This window comes from Oryzias latipes, chromosome 16, assembly GCF_053564925.1.
Source record: "Oryzias latipes strain Hd-rR chromosome 16, Olatipes_Hd-rR_3.1".
In the NCBI taxonomy this organism is placed as follows: Eukaryota; Metazoa; Chordata; class Actinopteri; order Beloniformes; family Adrianichthyidae; genus Oryzias; species Oryzias latipes.
Window position 1 is genome coordinate 19,474,466 of NC_136252.1, and position 13,865 is coordinate 19,488,330.

At 39.8% G+C, this 13,865-nt stretch overlaps 1 protein-coding gene across 7 annotated transcripts in view; it reads right to left on the bottom strand.

Moving 5' to 3' along the window:
- Window positions 1-12,761, bottom strand: part of plekhg4b (pleckstrin homology domain containing, family G (with RhoGef domain) member 4B) — a 32,613-nt gene extending 19,852 nt beyond the window's left edge. For 4 of the 7 annotated variants that reach the window (XR_013648162.1, XR_013648163.1, XM_011485189.4 and 1 more), the window contains exon 1: window positions 2,056-2,496. Coding sequence is in view for 2 of the 7 variants with exons in the window: in XM_011485189.4 (XP_011483491.1) it covers window positions 2,056-2,106 (51 nt within the window). In the remaining 5 variants the exon portion in view is untranslated. Of the gene's footprint in view, window positions 1-2,055; window positions 2,497-7,291; window positions 7,453-12,395 lie in introns of those variants that run through there. The other 3 variants (XM_011485190.4, XM_078932814.1, XM_078932813.1) reach the window with 3 other exon arrangements.
- Window positions 12,762-13,865: the final 1,104 nt, after the last annotated feature.

The following is a 13,865-nucleotide window of genomic DNA, read 5'->3' on the forward strand; positions in this document are numbered from 1 at the left end:
TCTCTGGACATTAGTCACTATTGCGCCCAACAGGAGAGGAGTGACATGGTGTTTTATCAGAGGAGAGCTAACAATAGGAGGAAAGCACTTACTAGGAACGGTTTGTTTTCGGGTTTCCAAGGCAGAGGTGAGGCTTTGAAGAACAATTAGTTGACACAGCAGAGGTTTGAGCTCAACTACAACTTAAAATCCAGGACAAATTTTTGTTTGTCTGCAACAAAATAGCTGGAAAGTGCTCTGTTTACATCAAAGATGCTGAAAAACAGCATGCCTACAAACATCTCATATGAGGTGAAACATCTCCTTTATTGTCATGAAGCTTTACAGATTTTCCACCAAGTGTCACCTGCACGCTCCAAAACATATCTGCAAATCCCAGCAGAATGGCTGAAGCACCAAAGCTGAGCTTCCCATCCGCTTTGAGCCACAGAGGAATGTAGTGTGTATAGTTCTGTATGTCTAGGTTCAGAGCTTTTAGCCAGAATGAGAGCAGAGAGGGAAGTCCAACCCCTTTTTCTTTTTTAGATGCCAGGTCTTTGTGAGTTTGGTTGCTTTACGGAGGGCCGGAGTGGTAATTATTGGTTTTACACTCCAGGTGGAACATTTTTGTCTGCGCTGTTGGTAAAACCAGCTGTTCAACAGTTAAACAGAGAGAAAAGAAAGCTGAATATGTGAAGCTGTTGAGATGAACTTTGAAGTTCAAAAAACCCAAATAAAACATAAATTGGTGAATTACTTTGTTCTAAAAAAAAGCATCACTCTTGGACCTTGGTGTCAAAGATGGAGCAGAAAAATATAATTTTTTAAAAGATTAGAAGAACAAAAAAGGTGCATCAAAAAGACAGAAAAATACCCACAGACACGGGGAGTCATACAGAGTGGACGGAGAGTGGTCACTGACACATTTAGTGGGTCAGGGACACAAAAGACACTGCCTGCCAGGCCTCCAGTGGAGCATGAAGCCACCAAGGGAGTGTAACAGGAGAGCCCCGGCGCCCCCATATAGGCCGCTGGCTAACCAACCTGCAAGTGGCTGCAGAGGCAGGAGGACAAAGCCTCGTGGTTGCTCAGACCTGCCCTGCTGCCAGGTGCCAGGATGCCAACAAAGAAGGCTGATGAGGGACCCCCCACCCCCACCCACCCAACCAACCACCACCTTATCTTAGTCATTCTGCACTAGTGAATAGTTTGATTCAGCTTTTGATCTGCACCCACAATAATCCAACTTCATAGGGGGGCAGAGAAGATCTAACTGAGAAGGAATCTGCCTTCTTAGTATCCTCGACTGTGACATCTTTCACTTTTGATGTAGTTTTAAGAGCATCTTTAAGAAAACTTTCCTGCCTGATTAGAAGAGAAGCTTTTCACAAAAAGTGGCCAACCACTGACTTTTCCGAACAGGATGTGAACCACTAAACTGACAGGATATTGTCTTTTAACAGCATTGGGTCTTTTTTTCCACAAATGAATGCTTTAATGCCTGAACCACTGAAATTTACATTATTGATCAAGCCTGTGCATAAAGGACAGGCTAACAAAGGAGACAAAAAGTGAATGAAGGTCCTTCAGCCAATGAGAGCTTTGAAGAGGGCTGACAACGGAGACAAAAGAAACCAACAAAGACTGCTGATACCTAAGCAGGGTAAATATGGAATGAGGGCATTCCAAAACAAGAAGGAGACTGATAGCAACAGGATGCAACTCTGTGTCTAAACAAAAAGTAAATACAAGACATGGAGTACACAGTCTATTTTGTGTTTAGAGACAAACACTGGATGAAAATGAAGTAGAAAGTGTCTCAGTGTACTTTTATGTTGTAAAACCTTGTCCAGATTGTATGAAAATGTAATGGCTGGGAATGTTTTGGCTGTAGACCAAGCAGTCATAATATTAGTTAGGAGTCAGGAGTGTTGTTCTTTTAAAAACACCCATGTCTGGAACATGTGCATTAAGACACAACACCAACTTTGGAGATAAACCTTTTCAAAGTTTAAGCACATATCCAGTCAGAGATAAAGTAAAGAAGGAAGTCATAAAGAAACTTCAATTTCCTACCTTGATACTCAGGTAGTTGTCAAAACTGCGAGACTTTGCCCTGGGGTGCATTTTGACCCGTGACAGAGGAAATCCAAAGCTTCAACAAATAATGAGTCATCCACTCTATTGAAGATCTGACAATCCGTATTTTGAGAGATGCGAGTCATCGCTGTGACAACAGGTCCAGCACCATGTCTCACCCCTGGTGAACCCCTCTGGGTGCTGTAGTGTCGGCAGCTGGGGCAGACTAAACTCCAGAGCGTGAGAGAGGCAGAGCGCTGGATTCCCCGGCTCTCGCCCTCCCTTCTTCCTGCATAACTTCCCCCGCCCTGCTGCTGCTGCTCCCGCTGCTCTGGATAAATGCACGCTGCTGCAACTCCGGGCTGTCACAAAACACAGTCACTGCTAAACCTGCACCCCCACCCATGCAGTGCTGCTCTGAGCCCCAAAAACCTGCAAACTCTGACCAGATCCTCTCTGAAACCCCCTCCTGACCCTTACAACCCCTACCTCCACCGGCAGCTCTCCTCTGCCCCTCCTGCCACAATGGTCCCCTTTTGTCCCTGTAGTACAAATGGACTAGGGTTTCAGCTTATTCTGCTGCTTTGCAGGGAAAAAAAGAAAGGAAGACATCAGCACTGGACTGGAGGCTCAGGTCACAATGATATTCCCCTGAAAGGCTTCCCAACTCTTTGAACAAGAACACATGCAGAGTGACCTCCTAGTACAGAAGATCTGATTGAGTTAAAACCATCACTTATGACAGGATTCAGCATTTCTTTCTCAACACAAGAAGCCCTTGTTTGTGAGAGGGGAAAAAAAAGCTCACAGTGTGTGTGAAAATCAAGATTTGTGTTTAACTCGCTGGTTTCACAGAGACAGTAGTGAGGAAAGGTAATTAGGTTGTTTTTTTTTTTTTTAGAGATGTCATTAGAACCAGACATCAAAATGACCCAAGCGAGACAAGAGGTTCCACTGTCACTTCCCTGCAGTCACACTGGACTCACGGGCTCATCCAAACACACCAATTACTCCCATGCTAACAATCCTGTTAACTTATGACCTAGTAACAGAAGGAAAAGGTACAAATAAAAACATTAGATACAAACTTTTTATTGGCAGATGGTGTCTGATACTGGATTTACATTACATCTACTTTAGTCTTTGCTTTAGTTCTACTCTATAATCTGCTATATAAACACGAGTACACATACCACACATATAGACCATTCAAGTACACCCTTGTCTCTACAACTCGTGTACTGTTTAGGCCACAGTTGAACCTATAATTTGGACTGCCTCAGACTTTTGGGAGAGCAGCTTTACCTCTGTCTCTGACTTTTCATGTCTATCTTTTTTGAATCTCACTGTTCAAGTCTTGTAACAGCGTAAAAATGTAAGGTTTGCGTTTATGCTTTTGATATCAAGTCGAAAGTTAGTTAAACCTTTCATCTTGAGCTATGGTGGGCAAGGTTAATTTGGTAAAATGTAAAAAAAACCCATTTTTTTCTCAACCTAATTAAAATTAATTTACAATACAAGCAGTTTTAATCCAGTATTCCAAAAATGTTTAAGTTACTACTTAAAATTGAACCCTGATTAATTTAACATTTTTAGACGTAATTAGATTTGTCCTAAAGTATTTAAATCATATTATTCAGGGAGGAAAATTATTCACAAGTCAAAAACATTCAAGGCAGCGAACTTTCTTCCCAGGATCAGACATCCCAGTAGTTTCACCCCAAGGTCAAACGGTCCCTCCTCTACGGGCCTCAACTGGCATGTTAGATGTCAAAGTTCATGGGAGTGCAACTAGGTAGAGACTGCACAAGCATGGCTTGTTTGGAAGGGTTAAAAAAGTAGAATGTTTCTTCTTTTTTAAAAAGAACAAAGTAGAAATGTAACACCCAAATTTAAGAAGAATGTAGAAGAATGTCATTTAGACAGCTAACATCAGAGTAGAGATGCAGGAGATTTTCTCAAACACCCTATTGACTGTAAGGCACACAGATGGAGGGATAATGATAGTGGTCAACACTTAAGCCACAAGATCTGTAGCTTTTTATCTTTTTTCTCATTCAAAACCCTTTTTTTAAACATGTCTAACAGCAAGAGCTTTCGAAAATTTGGTGAAGCAGCAGAAAACTTAGGAAAGACCAGAATAAATCAGCGAAAATAAAAAAATTAAGAAGGGAGATTCAGCATGTCTCAGCTTTAAAGTAGAAGCTATGTTTATTTTTTCGGTCAAAGAAATATGATCAATTGACAGGGTGAGTTTGAGAATCTAAAACTAAAATCCATCTACATCCATCCGTCCTGCTGTATCAACAGATTTTCTCTGAACGTCTGCTCTGCCGTCAGAGCATGAGAGCACGGCATTTGACCCCCGTGTTCCAAACAAAGAAGGAGGAGATGGCAATCACACCTGCTGTCTGTGATAGGTGGCAGGTCACGCTGCAGAGCTACAACATCCCCGAACAACAAAAAATATTATAAAATATCTGAAGACAGAAAACCAGCTTTACTTTTTTCTGCCAATCAAATCTCTTTACAAGAAATAATATACATATTCGGTTGGCTGAAATATTTAAAGAGCAGTTTTGGCTTTGTCCAAAAACCTGATCATGGTGTCTTTACACTTCTAGTGACTTGTTAATGTGAACAGCAAACTGTTTTTAGAGGCAAGGCTTCAGATCTGTTCCACAGCGGTGATGTTCCTGAATGCAGGACAAACATAAAAAACACTGCACGGGTTCATACTATAACAGAATGTTATGATTTCAGTCTAGATGTCAGCGAGGAGTTCTTGACAGCACAACGTAATTTACGCCACTATGCTCACAGGAGTCAAACTTTTTCCTGTTGTTTTTCCACGGGCCATCATACGCTTCAAAATAGACTCATTTACGCAAGCTTCTGGTAAACAATATTTATGCGATCTGAGAGAGCAGATAGTGAAACCTCAGGGGCGGCACATGATCAGATAGAGGCATCATGGGGATGAGGGGGTCAGATGACGAGAGCAGCAGTCTCGTCATTTTTGCTGTTGTTTTAATAATAAAATCTCTCTGAAGCACGTTTTGATAAAGGTTTACATTTTTTAAATTACTTTTGTGTGATCTTTTTATTTATTTTAATTAGTACTAGTAATCATGATAAAAAAGTCACGCAAGAAGGCCCTGATTTGAATCCTGGCTGGGATGGAGTTTGCATGTTCTCTCCGTGTATGTGTGTGTTTTCTGCTGGCACTCCAGTTTCCTCCCACAGTCCAAAAACATGCATCATAGGTTAACTGGTTACGCTGAGCAAAAAACACCAAACCAAGATTATTATATTTGGTATTATCCAGGTCACTCCAAATCATTCCTATAAAGTCAGATTTATATAGAATATGTTTGAAAGGTGTAATCCCTAAACTGAAGGAGGGAAAGGCGACAATAGACAGCTTTATGTCAATTAATTATATTATTATTATAACTATTTTGGCAGCAATTTATGAATAAAGGATTAGTTTGTACTTCGTAATTTACTCTAGGAAACTATTAGTCCTTTTTGTAACAAGAAAGCTGGTGCAAAAACTCTGCATGTACAAGGAGAAATTTGTTTATTCAGACTTTAGTCTACTGAGAAATTGTAAAAGACACAATTGTGTAGGAGAGAAAAAACAACTCTGCTGTAGATAGTTGGGTGGTCACTTACGCAAATACACACCTCACCGTGGAATGTGACACCTTCATCCTACCTCACTTCATACCAACATCACACTTTATCACATAGGGAGACCAATTTTGCCTGTTACTCTCCTAAACGTGACAAACCATCTTAAGAATAAGGGTTCAAACTTTATATGTTTTGCCTCAAAGTACAATTTCTTAAAAAGCAACTTTAACCTGAAAATAAACCGCACCTTTTATCACTTTTATTCAAAACTTTTCAAATCCTCTATCAAAAGAAAAGTTGAGTCATAATCTCCCATGAGGAAACTGATTCTTTCATAATTCTAGTTTTAATCTCAGAGAATTGATCTCTTGTTGGCCAATTCTTTAGATCTCACAACTGGAATATCAAGTTAACAAAGCCATGTTTCAGACTTACGGCTGGAGTTCGGACAGTGCAGTTCAGAAGTTTGGCAAACACAGATGGTCAAGTGAAAGAGGCATCCCTCTCCCTTCATCCGTCTCACATAGCCTTGAGAACTCACATCACATCAACATCCAGACTCACACAGCCTGCCCCCCACCCACCCCTGACCCTTCCCGACCTGTCCCGCTTGACCGCCTCAAACAGTCACTGGGAACCCTGAAATAAAGTGTTCCTCTCAGCTGGGGCTGCTGTTTCTTTCAGATTGATTGCTTCAGCACACAGCTCACAGCTACTTAAACAGAGGGACCCTCGCTGAACCCCAACCTACGGCTTCCCACAACCGAGCCAAGCTCGCGCCCGAATCTGTTCTGCCCAAAAACAAAAGCAATTTTCAAACCTTCTCTGCTTCTTCTGAAGTCTGTGCCAGGAATAGTACCCTCCAGCTTTTACCTTTTACCCTCAGCCATGTGGTACAGCTGCTCCACTAACAGCTCAATCCTCATCCCGCTTTTTTTCTGCAGGGGAAACATGGGCAGAGTGTGCCACCTGTCACACTCGCCCCTCATTCTGCCCCTCATATACTTCAGCCCCCTGATGTGTGGATGTCTCACTCTGACACAAAGGCTGTCAGTGTTTTCTCAGAGTGCGCAAGCACAGGTGGCTTCGGGAGGCGAGGTCGAGTTACAGTAACGGCGGCCCATGCAGTCGAAAAATTCATAAACGGCACTAAAAAAAATCCTCCTCATGATGGAGTCATACAGATAATAAATGAGAAAAGAAATCTTTCATTTTGTTCCTGTTTGAATTGGATTTTAGGCAAAAAAGCATAAAGTTTGTTCTTTCCTTAATGAATGGAACAATGAAACATTATAATTTTATGGTCTGTTTGGGTTTGAAATGCTTCTAAATGTGTTTATACATAAAATAAATAAGTAACTTTATATGTGATAAAACTTTAAAATTACACCGTATTTTTTGCAAAGCCAAGTCAAATATATGCTTTCCTGTCAGAGTAACTCAATTTAACCATCACATTCCTTTATTTCTGAAGCTAAACTAAAGAAATCTTACACCAGGAAATAACTATCTCAAGTAAACTTAAGTGAACAACCAAAAACTGACTTCTGATCCCGCAGATATGTCTTCTGTTGTGATATAAGTCGGCACTCACCTCAATTTCTTTTCTTGCTTTGAAGTCTGCAGCATCACATGGAGGACTTTGGGGCTCTCTGAGCACCGAGGGGCTGACAGCTGTCTAAGCAGACCACAGGTCCGGCCCACAAGTCCTGAAGCAACCTGACATGTTCCATCAAACACGTCGTGTTGTTGACTGAGAAGAATCACAAAATTAAGGCTACCCAGACAGAAAGCGTTCCAGCCGCCCCAAGGCATCCCAATTCCTCAGCGGGGCGTAACCTTACCGTTTTATCTGCGCCCATCTCCGTCCTCTGTGTACTTTGTGAGGGGAGACCGCGAGCAGAACGACTCAACTGGCCAGCCATGTCAACAAAAGAGCCTAGACTATTGCACTTTACCTGAGCTCTTTGGATTGTTCAAAGGCAAACATTTGGGGGATTGTTATCTGCGAATCAGTGACAGGCTTTTTTTTTTTACTGTTTTCTGCTAAAATAATTCAGCCGACATGTCATTCCTCTGATGTGCAGCATTAAAATTAAAAGATCAACAGGCTTGATGATCCAAAGAAACCAAGTCGTACAAAGCAAACAGCCTTGAGGACTTTTGATGGCACCACATATCAGCACATATTGTTATATGGATTACTTCAGCAATTCAGCAAATACCTCCAGGTGTGCATTCCACACCAGGAAGAGGAAAGGTGGGAGCAGCTCCTCTGGATCAATACAAGACTCTGTATACTCTGGCATAAAAAAAAGGCATGTTCAGAGGTATTCTGACGTTTGCAGCTGAACGTTAGACTGATGGGTGGCTAGTCTTTAGTTTGAGCTGTACACCTGGTCTCTGCTGAGTCTTTAATCTTTGGAGGAAGAAGCTGAAATTATAGACCAGTACATCTCTCACACTGGACTAAACTACCAAGGCGCATAAACACTACTGAAAATGAATTGCAGAACTCAAGGGCTAAAGAGGCACAGCTCCTTGTAACTCATCAAGTAGTTAAACATCTGAAACACATCATGGTTAGTCAGTTAAAACACCTACAAAGCTCTGTATGCTGTTTTTCTAAAGCGATCGATTGATATGTTTTTACTGTCAATCGATCACTGATGCATCCACTGCAAGCAATTATTGAAGTTTATGCGTCGACCGAGACTTTTTTTCCCCAAAGATCAACACTCAGTTGGCAGCGTCTGAACCACTTACAGACAGAAGCAAAAAATAAACAGCAATATCAGCATCTTCTTCCAGTAAACCAAAGGATGTAGGACACATAGATAACCATCAGCAGGCTCATTATTGCTGTACTCAACATCATGCACCTGATAATGAGTAAATGCACATCTAAGGGAAAGGGGGGGTACGGGGCAGACAGAGGGAGGAGAAAACGATAGACAGGGTGAGGTGTTTCCTGTTTCCATAGCTCTAATTATATCTATCTCTGGAGAGTGGGAATTATCAGGGAGAAGAATTTTGCCATTGGGGAACCCCTCAATAACAAAGGTTTTAGCTCAAGTTAAAGACAGAAAGAGTTTGAGACACAAGGACATTTCATCCATGCAATTATATGTTCATTTAATGGATTTTTCAAAACGTATTTTTTTTGGTCATTTTTGTGTTTAATACATAGCAGTATACATTTTCAAGCAAACAAATAAAAATCTTTAAAACCACTGGTGTTTTTTCCTTGTTGTTCCAAATGAGTTTTACATTTTAAATAAACTAAAGGCTCGCTCCATCCATTTGTTGGATCTGGTCAGAGTAATGATTGCTTCCTGTTTAGAGATGCAGAGGTGATAGGGCTCTTGAAATGTGGTGGCTTTGGGGATAAACAGCATGTTGTTCCGTGGAGACGTTTTCACAGCCACAACCTCGTGGACTTAAGAAAATAGACAAGTGGCAAAAGCTACAAGTCCTTAACTGATCACTTAGGGGGAAATCTGAAATTAGTTGGGGTTAAAAAAAAAAGCAGATGCCTTCAGCTTTACAATATAAAAACTATTTTGTTTACTATTAGCCTTCTGTATTTTTTCTTCTCATGATAGAAGAACAGTCTCCGTGTATCCAACAGTTAAAAACTTCTGTTAAAAACTTTCCACTTTTACAACTAACACATAAAAACTACATTTTACATTGGTCCTCTGCTCTCCTCTAGTGGACAATCCAGATTCTAAACACACACCAATACCAAGCTGGTAAACTGCTGAGACTCTTGTTCAAAACACAAAACAAAGTTTCTACAAACCTCCTCAAACATGCAATACTGATAATCAGCTTTCCAATCCAGTCCGTGATGAGCCACTTTTAATCTATTAACATGTAAATGGAGTCATAAGCTAGCAGCAAAAAGAGAAAATGGGGCTACCGGAATGAAACAAAAAGAAGAGAAAAGCCCGCAGGAGGGAAGAAACCATTGCCCTTGCAGCTCCTATTGCCAGGCAACCTCACAACCAGATAGAGAATGTGTACAGTGGCCTGCAGGCTGCCTCTGCTTAGCCTTACCAAGAGCTGTGATTGCTTGCAAGAAAAAAGAATGAAGGATTTTTTGAGAAATGTATGTAAATAAAGCAATGCTCAATTTGTGATAGACCTATGCAGACTTTTTCAGACACATAAACAACTCTCATTACTCAAAACTAGTGTTCACCTTTTTTAAAATAGCTGTAAAACTACTTGATAAAGATTTGCATTGATTTATACTCTCATGTTTTTTTCCCCTTCATGTTTCAAAAAACAACTGTTGTACTAGTAATCGGGTAATTCTTGGGTTTTGCATAATTTAAATATATCTGGTAAACAACTATCTTTCTGAAGAAGAAGGGGATTCAAAGCGGGTTAAAACTTTACCAACATATCCAGCCTGACCCCCCAAAAATGAGCACGAAAGGTAGTTTTTCCCCTTTTTTTCTATGCTGAGCTTTTGAGTCATGACTAGCAAACCCTTTTCCCTCCAGATTCAACTCTGCTCAGCTTAAAGCTTAATCAAGTGGAAATGTGGAATAGGGGTTGGTGGGGGTGGTCGGTGTTGGGGTGCAGGATAGAATGAAGCAATTGTTCGGATCAAGGCCTCATGTTGGGTCAGCTTTGATGTGTCTCTGGGGGATGTGCTAGAACTTTACAGTAGCATTTCATTCCACTGCTTTCTGCTTTCCACCAGTGGGGAAAAAAATAAGACGTAAAAGTTTCTTTGACTCAAGGGCTTTGACTCTAAAGTGCCAATGGAAAACACAGCCAGAAGAGATGAATTACGTATCAATTGTTCAGTCAAATGCTGTCTAATTCACAGTTATAAAAAGCAACAGCTTTAAAAGTTAATATTTGTTTAATATGTAAAATTATATTAAATGAAAAAGTTTTAACTAAATAAAAATGCAACATTAAAAAGACAATGAATACTGAAATATCAACACATTTCATGAAAGAGAGACAGCTTTAAGTTTATCCAAGCTTTTACAGGATTTTTTATTTATTTGAGAGGTTAGTCCAGTGGTGAAATGAGGGGGGGGGGGGGGGTCCATATATGAGGAGATGGCAACGGGACATGCCAAAGTAATTACAGACTCCAGATCATCTCGGTCTTTACCTTGAGAAGCCAATTTCATGCTTGTTTGTCGCCTTGGAAAATGGTATTCAGGTCACACGTTTGGCTCGGTCTGCCTCCAACTCCTCTCATTAATAACACAAACAACAGAGCTTTTTCAGACATCTTTGTTCTGAACGCTTTTCATCTTTTCAAAATCTTTACACACTAAATTACATGAATAAAACCCGACAGTTTGAGGGCAGAAATATGCTGAAACTTTTAGCATATGTTCAATTCTTATGTTGTTAAGATAAAGTAGCAAAGAAATTTAAAAAAGATAAATAATCTTCTTTTGATTGTTTTATCTGGCAAAAGTAATATTAATACTTGTTGAAACCATAAATACTATAACCATAGGAAAATTGTTTAGAAAAGTAAATACTTTTGTGATTTTTATCAATGTAAAGCACTTCAATTAATGTTTTATCTGATAAAAATCCAAAAGAGAATGTTTTGGCTGTAAATATAGAAAATTGTCCTAGTTAAATGTATTAATTCAGGTGAACTTCTTGTATTTTAATTTCTACGGTTTTCCAACACAACTCAATAATTCATATTTTTATAAAGCTGTGAAAAAATTCTAAAAGTATGAAAAATATATATATAAGAATTTCCAGGATTGATCGCAGCTGAAGGTTCCTGACTAGGACAGTTACTATGGGTCAAATTCCAACAGTGATGTCACTCATGTGCCTAAAAATACAGATTTATAGTTTGTCTGTAAACTGTAGACTGTCAAAATCCCCACAATTGCTTACAAGGCTGATCATACAGACACCCTTAGCAAAAAGTAGTCTACTTAAGTGTAGTACAATCATACTTAGTCTATACTAAAAGTGAGGCAGTATACTGGTACTTGAAATGTACTTAAATATACCATCTATTTAGTGTAAACTTACAATGTTCCAATTTAGTATGAAGATGTATTCAGTTAGTATACATTCTACACTACATGTATAGTTAACTTGCTATACTTATACTTGATGAAATAAACTTCAAGTGTGGTATTTCTTGCTCAGGGCAGGGATCACTTCTAGTCAATTTTGCTAAATCCACATATTATTATTATTATTATATATTGCCTTTTTTTCTACTGGAAAATGACATGGAAGTAAATGCTTAAGTGTGTGTGTACATGTGTGTATTGGACCCCTGGGTGCTGACAGGACCCCTCCCCATGTCTAAACAAGCAAACAGGCTCCCACTGATCTTTTATGCTCCACAGTTTTTCTCATGCATGTCTTCAATAAAAGCAGAGTCTGAGGACCATCATCTGACCCAAAGCTTCCTTTGCACAGAAAAGATGCTCCAAAAAACGAAATTAATGTCAAATAACGTAAAATAAAAGTTAAAGAAAATGCACCCACTTAACACAGATCATAAGTATGTAAAACTGCTGAAATGTGGAGGTCAAACCATTAGGAGGACACCCAAGTCAAGATGAATGCTCTTCAGTGGAAAACAATTTGTTATTTGAACAAACAAAAAATGGCATGTTTGGGACTCCATGCTTTCAAGCTCAGTCCCAGTTTAGAGGCTCCAAATCATAACTTACCTCGTGTTTTTAGTTTGTTTTAACTTTGAAAGTTGTCCTTCAGCAGGTGCATTTGGCCCTCTTCACAGGCGTCTCGGGTGGGTTGTCTCCACACAAAGCCTTCCCTCCGTCAGTTGAGGAGCAATCTCAAGTTTCTCACTCGTTGCTGACTCGACGGAGCCTCCGCGCAGGCCAGGGGCTGTGCGTAAAACAACTCCCAAAAATGCGTCGAAACTCTCACATTTGGATGGAAATCTCTTGTCAAAGCAGGTTCTTGGAGGGGCACGGTGGATATTTGCATTAGAGCGACCCACCCCTCCCCTTTCACAGTTGCTTTTGTTTGTCTCTGTCGGTGCTCGGATTCAGTCCTTCACTAAACCCCCGATGAAGGCTGCAGCAGAGCTTTTCCTCAACCAAGCAGTTACCAAGCGTCACAAAGAAGGCATCACAGGCTTCCAGATGTTGTTTCTCTACTCTTTCAAAACTTATTATGAATAAAAAGTGCAATTAATTACACTTACAGAGATGAATACTAATACAAAGTAATATTAGGAACTTCTTTAAAAAAAAGGTTATTCTTGAAAGCATTTGGTTAATTGAAAAAGGCTAAATGGATAATAAATAAGAGGGCTGAAGATTTGTGTTCATCGTCAGCTGATGTCTGCAATGGTTTAGTATTTCATTTGAAAATACCATTTCCAGTTTTCAAGACAACAAACTTTATTAATCCCAGGAGAAAAAGGAAGTTGTCCTCTCTAAGATTCTTCTGAGAGTACGTGTGAGCAGGAGGGACCCCTTCCATAGGGATCTGGAGACACTGATTGTTGATTTTTTTGTGTTATAAGGTGAATCTTAATGTTTTCCAAAAAAGGGTTTTTACCTTACAAAACATCCATCAGCTTGCTCGACCTCTTCTAAGTCACCCGCTCTGACACACATGGAAGAAATGGAGTATCTTAATGCAAACTTGAAGGACTTAAGCTTCCTCAAGACGTGCTTTGTCCCTTCTTGAAAACAACATCAGGAAAATTCACTGTCAGATTGTTGGAAGAGAAGCAGGGAGGGTTCGACATTCATATTTGTACTTTTATGGTTTAAAATAAACATATTCAATTATCTTTAATTTAGAGTGTTTGTTGTTTAGTTTACACTGAGATATTTTGTTTAAACCCCAGCTGTTTTTTTTCTGTGCAGTTGCACATTTTCCTGCATGTGTGAATGGTCACTTCCGCATCCTCCTACAGCCAAAAAATATCTGTCATTGCTTTTTTGATAATTACATTGCAACTTAAAAAGTGAGTCTCTGTCAGTGTTCAGCACTTTGCCTTTGTGATAACTAGAGATGGTTCTAGTTGACTCCATTACATATTTTAGGATGATGCCAATAAAGCTAATGCGTGTAAAGATTTTCTTTTAACATTTTAACACAACAAAACCAAGAAGAAGTTGGACACCTGTTACATTTGGTTCTTCACAAGTGCTGCAAAAGAG